General features: G+C 37.0%; 1 protein-coding gene across 1 annotated transcript; it reads left to right on the forward strand.

Annotated features, from left to right (window-relative positions):
- The first annotated feature begins 373 nt into the window (after positions 1–373).
- On the forward strand, positions 374–6,425 carry LOC147763820 (uncharacterized). Its single transcript, XM_087002021.1, has 4 exons — positions 374–805; positions 2,641–2,764; positions 5,318–5,554; positions 6,109–6,425. Exons 1-4 carry the CDS (start codon positions 752–754, stop codon positions 6,138–6,140), a joined length of 447 nt encoding a protein of 148 aa, XP_086858147.1. The 5' UTR covers positions 374–751; the 3' UTR covers positions 6,141–6,425.
- Positions 6,426–6,722: the final 297 nt, after the last annotated feature.

Below are 6,722 nucleotides of genomic sequence, written 5' to 3' on the forward strand. Positions count from 1 at the left end.
TATCAAGAAACATATCTCCAAACCATGAATACTATTGATAACGCCTGGCCAGGGCACCTGTAATTAAAACGCTTTGTCACAACTCGTTTGTCACACCTGCTTGTATGCATTCTTCAATTTTACACCTCACTCTCTCGCACTCTCACTCTTCTCAACCACCTTGCCAACCTTTATACATGGTCAGTTTATCGGCACATCACCATGGTCCGTTTTCATGTTTCTAATTGTCCACTTTAGTTGCTACACGATAGAACCACTCTCTTAATATTCTGATGGGAGAATCCTACGCTTAAGTAATAATTTGCAACTTAAATCTTAATGAATAATTGTGTCTATAGATATAAATTTCGCTTCACTCACCTGCCGGGAAAAGAAGACTGGTTAATCGCCCTTCGTGTGTTGTCATAAAAAAGGAGGGTGTCTTTGGTCAGAAATTTACTTTAGGTTTTTTTTCTCGTCTCATACGAGACTGTTTTTAAACTGATCCTATATCAATCTATCACGAAAAGGAATATTTTTTTCTGCCTTATTAGACGTAAAGTGAGCCTATGCCAGTCACGTGGTATACATATCGAGGGCAAAGACTAGCACTTATTTACAATATGGTGGTTTCCAGTTACGGAGAGATGAATGACAGTATACTCATGTTCACAGGTATAAAACTCAACACTTGACGTTTAGACTTTAGAAAGCAGTTAGAAAACTCAACAGCAGTTTTAATTGTTTCTTGGTAAATAAGAAGGTGTCAGCAATGCGACAAACGGGTATAATGGCGAATCCTCTGGTTTTTGTCAACATCAAAGAGGTAAGGAAAAAGTTGACAATTTTATATATTTCTTGTCCTTTATAGTAAATTCCTTTCGCTGCGTTTGTGTTTACTGTTAAAAACAACGGATTTGTCCATTTTGGCAAGGCCTAGTGTGGAACTGGCATGTCCGTTATCTATAGTAGTTTTCTTAAGTGATTTTGATGCAACGGTTAAAACATATTATTTGCTTATTTTTGTATACTAATTAGACCAAGACATTTACGTTTGTAATTTCTTACATTATACAATGCGCTTGTTGTGGATGACCACTCTGCAAGACGTCAATAGAGTGGACAAACTGGACAAAGTAAAGAAATGTGCACAACTTGCAAATAGCGAGTGAAATATATGTGAATATCTAGTTCAAAAGTTCTCTCTGTGACCCTGTTGGGGGATTTTGTAGATAACATACCATGCCCTTACCGTTTTCAGAGGTGGAATTAATTTAAACAAACGTACTATGCTATCAAAAAGTAATTTTTCAAAACAACAATAATAATCACTGAATCCGCGGCCCATCCTCTTTTGCAGAAGTCAGCAGTTCCAAAGGAGGGTTCTTTTCTGACAAAAAGTGGACTTTTTTTTACCCTCTCATTCGACGTATGGGATTTGAGAAATGGAATAAAACCCAGTTCAAACTCTGACATCAACAAGGAGACATACATACGAGTTTTGTTTTCTCGATTCAATGTCTGTGGAAAAAAAAATTTTTGACCAGTTTGAACGATGGGAATAAATGTTGTTAGGTCTTAGAGTTCAATGGTTTTCGATATCTACAAAGGATTAAATCATTTGTGATAACAAGCCGACCATCGGTGTAAGCATTTCGTATTTCCTAATAAGGACCACGTTAAACTCTTTTAGATAAATACCAAAAGACACCATTTCATATTACCTAAAAGTGATATTTGAACGGATTTTTTCTGCTTGATTTCTGTGCTGTACACAAACGGGGCAGAAAAGTCGGTCAGATAATAAAGTTAAATTTAAGACCAAAAATGTGAAAAAGGTGCAGTTTAAAGCTCTTTTATGGCTGATCGTGCTATTAATTCGGTTTCTCGCTTGGCATTTCGACTTTATTTGTGTTGTTTAAGAAACAAGTAGCAGTGGTGTATATGAGTAACTGGGAATCCACTGTCCACCGACGCTTGGTTCAAATGTACCTTTCATAAATGAATGCAACACAAAACTTGAAGATCATTTTGAAAATTAATTATTCCGACCAAAAGAGCAGATCTTTGATAAAAAGAACCCCCTCCGCCTGTTGACAGGTCCGTCGCAGTTCAGCACTTTTTCTCTCTTTTTACTACCTCAAAAAAGAAAAGATTTTTGTATTTCTGTATGTTTTGTCAAGTTATCTAACTTTAGAAGGTCTTTAAATTAAACGATAGCACATTCTTCACAGGTGTCAGAAATTAAGTGTTTAGCATGCCTACCTGCCATTGTGATGATGAATAACAATATACACCACAGTTACAAATCAATGCCTTCCTAAACACTACTGCACGATTCTGGTTCTTATGATTAAACAGTACTTAAGGGTCACTTATCACACTGATATTATTTATGAATGGTTCTTACTTAAGTCAAGATACCTTGCAGACTGAGTAATTGATTGATCTATGAATAGTCTCATGAGATTTGGTGAGTGTGACATTAACGAGCACGAAATAGATACTTGGCGTACGTCTTTGTTTATATTAAACCTGTAAACCTTTTCATTCCAGATGGTGTTGCGGCAAAAGTTAGTGTACAACTTTTTTCTCTAGCAGAAGATCAGTTTGCTTGCCCAAATTTCTGCCTAAAGGTCTTTGTAAAACTTTTCATTTCAGATGCTGTTGCGGCATAAAATAGTGATAGCTTTTTCTCTACTTCTAATAATCAGTAGTCTGTGTAAGAGTCACGCTTGTGGAGATAACCCCATGGTAACCGTGAGGACTTTTGCTGCAAAAAAAGGTAAGGATTTTTATTCTTCTTCAAAGCAATCAACTGCTGGTGCACTAATGCGTGCATTTGAATTAGAAATTGGTTTGTCTGTTTTGTCTCTGAGTTCACATTGTTACATACAGTGTAACTTGAGATCATAAGGAACAGAGTAGGCCTACATTTCATTTGCTAAATGTGCAGTAAGCCCACTCTTAATGCCGTATACCGCAGCATCAAATCGTACAGAATTTAATAGACGCGTTGGTCAAAAATTTGGCGTTTTACATAAAAATATGATTGGTCTGCACACTAGAGATATATTAAAATTGATTACCCTACTAAAGAATGGATTGATAAAAAAGAAATCGTAGTAAAACAACCCACTGCAAAAGGACAGATCACGTGATCTGTGACGCGATACTTGCTGACGTGCACCAAGCAGCTAGCATAAGGTGTAGGACCAAACTGAAGGTAGAAAAGGTGTGTTCTTTGACGTTAAGACACTGAAAAAACACCTGGGCCCCGTAACTCGAAAGCATCGCGCATTGCGACCGAGCGCAAGCGTCTCGATTCCATAACTTGCCCATACCCGCCATATATAATACACTGTAGTCTCTATGTGATATCGCTATTGGCGATACGCGATGTTTTTGAGTTATGGGATCCTGGGCGCCTGCAATTAAATATTTCTTGAAAAGAATCAACAAGGAGACATACATACGAGTTTTGTTTTCTCGATTCAATGTCTGTGAAAAAAAAACAAACTTTTGACCAGTTTGAACGATGGGAATAAATGTTGTTAGGTCTTAGAGTTCAATGGTTTTCGATATCTACAAAGGATTAAATCATTTGTGATAACAAGCCGACCATCGGTGTAAGCATTTCGTATTTCCTAACAAGGACCACGTTAAACTCTTTTAGATAAATACCAAAAGACACCATTTCATATTACCCAAAAGTGATATTTGAACGGATTTTTTCTGCTTGATTTCTGTGCTGTACACAAACGGGACAGAAAAGTCGGTCAGATAATAAAGTTAAATTTAAGACCAAAAATGTGAAAAAGGTGCAGTTTAAAGCTCTTTTATGGCTGATCGTGCTATTAATTCGGTTTCTCGCTTGGCATTTCGACTTTATTTGTGTTGTTTAAGAAACAAGTAGCAGTGGTGTATATGAGTAACTGGGAATCCACTGTCCACCGACGCTTGGTTCAAATGTACCTTTCATAAATGAATGCAACACAATACAAAACTTGAAGATCATTTTGAAAATTAATTAATCTAAACAAATACATTGTTTAGCTGGCAATGCTGCGTTCATAAAGATTTATTGAGCCGTCATTAATCACTTGTAATGCGTTTCCAAACACCTTACTGGTGAGCTCAATATGACGACTCAAGGAGATAACTAATTTGATGACAACGACAAGCATCCCTCAGACATAACGAAGAAGGTGCATTATTTTCAAAGCTGGATATCTACAAAACAGAAACCCAATTTGCATATTTTGAATCTATGCTTGGACAAGTTTTCTGAAATATACACGCCACCCGTTATTCGATATTTCACTCACGCTAATACATGATATTGCCAATGACATATAACGTTGAATGTTTTAAATAGAAGTTTGGTATATAAAAACGATCCTTGACTTACACAATGTCGAATTAAAGGTTGTAGGTCTACTATACATACACGTCGACGTATTTTTACTGGGCCTTTTGGTTGCATTGACAGTATGAAGAAACCTTCTAACCTTTGCCGATGTGTACAAGTGGTGATACATGTAGAGTCCGGTTCTCATCTCACCATCTCTTGTCGTCACGATCTCTTGACACGAACGCCGTCGTGCGCAAACATACCTGTAAATTGACGCAGTGTCTTAATGTCAGTGCGTTTTTCACGTATGGGTGAAAGATGGAGATGAGTTAAATTGGCAATATTTCGAATGCTGACGAACTCGAACACACGCTCGCGCGGGCACTCACGCACACACACAACACACACAAGAAAAAATATTAAGGGCACATCATCTTAGCGTGTTATTGTCTCAATCTCGAGTTACTCAATTCACAATGATATTTCCCAATTTAAACCTCGTTCCAAATCTAAATAGAATGCAGAATTGCATAAACAGAGGCAAACATAGGCAAGCCAACTCTTTTTGGGACAAATTTATTTCTTTAGCATAACGACCTTTCTACAGAATCTTATCTGTATTGTAAGATAAGAAAAAGAACTCAAACAAAATTTCAATTTTTGATTTAAAAATAATAAATCGATTAAAGATAAATATTCTATCATTAGTTAGATATAAACCCCAAATAGTTTTAAAATGCATTATGTATACCTCCATATATGCAGAATCCCTTTAAAAGAGAAAGAAACAGTTTCCTGCTCAACAAAAGAATAAGAAAGAAATCAAGAAATTGAAAAAGACAGAAAGAAACGGAGAATACATTCTTTGATGTCATTTCCGTTCCTGATTTAAAACAAAAAAAAAAAAACTTTCTGTCGTCAGCTTTCAGTTATTAAAGTAAATCATCAAATTCTAATAAGGCCTTCCTTTCTATAATCTTCTAGGTTTTACTCAACAGTACGCCATGCAGTGGCTGCGGGAGAACTACGCTCGTATGTACGAGGAAGTGATGAGTCGATACGAGGACTATAAGAACTGTGTCGCTATGGTAGATACCGGCTATTTTAAACGAGAGCACCCGGAGAGAGGGACAGTGTACGGCACAGGACGCTTCCAAGTGGCGTATAATACCGCCATCACTGGCTACAGGGAACAAGGTAGCAGCAAAGGCTTCTGGGAAGGTACATATAGATTCAAGGATAAATATAGATATGAGATTAAAAAGTAAAGAAACTGAATTGTACGTTTTCAGGTATCTTTGCAGTCTTAAAAACATTTGCTTTGCAATAATGAAACATACTTGTAAATAGAATAACCTTTACATGCTAATGCGTTAAATGGTACTGTCACACCTGACGTACAGCACTAACGTTTGGGACAAATTGAACATACGCAGGCAAACGTTGGTGTACGTCCGCCTACGCAGAGGGAGATGAAATATCTTCAGCTTGTTCAAAAGCAATTTCATGATATTTTATCTCTTGTATCTTTACTTTAATGCGCTGGAAACAGGGTGGTTTCATACGCTCAAAGTTGTGCGTATCATCGATGACACATACGATATACTTATACGTACTGTAGGGGCCTACGACTTTACGCAAGGTGTGACTGAGCCTTAAGTTTTATTTTAAATGGAGTTATGACGTGAGGTACAGGCCGTGTTAAAGTAGAAAACTACATGTTCATCAGTTTGATACTCAGTTAACCTATGATATGTATTACTTGATTTCTGCAGGCTTCAAAAGCATGGTAAAAGGTATTCTCTGAAGAGTGGATAATGAAACCATCGATAACAGTACCGCGCAAAAGAAGCTGGGAAATTGGCGACACCATGTAGCTGGTACTGTAACTCCATAAATACAGTTGAACGGCACCTTTGTGTAACTCCATATACACAGTTGAGCTGAAAACGTCAACGTGATTGGAGGAACAGCAGGCACGCCCATACGTATACACACATTGAACTTCCGCTTGAATCTTAAAATTAGACTGAGGAAATTGCTATGTTTTTTTTTTAATTTAAACAAATAAAAGAAAATAGATTAAATAGAATTGACTTGTCATAGAGTTAATTTTCTTTTAAATGTTATATATGCCGAGAGTAAATTCTGAATGATTTTGTAGGGGCCTATGCAAGTTCGGGCGTCTGTGTTTGTAAGAGCGAGCGTTAGGCCTACTAACTTAATTTTCCCCACAAATAATGACGCCATGTGGGCGAAGTATCAGGTAGATTAACAATATTCAGACAGAAATTGATTCTAGTCTCAAATCAGTTACGAGATTTTCACGTTCATGATTACTCGAAGTGAAAGTTATATTTACGGAGACATAATAAAGAATGAAGGTCGT

This window comes from Lingula anatina, chromosome 1 (assembly GCF_051362555.1).
Source record: "Lingula anatina isolate TDL-2025a chromosome 1, LinAna3.0, whole genome shotgun sequence".
Taxonomy (NCBI): Eukaryota; Metazoa; Brachiopoda; class Lingulata; order Lingulida; family Lingulidae; genus Lingula; species Lingula anatina.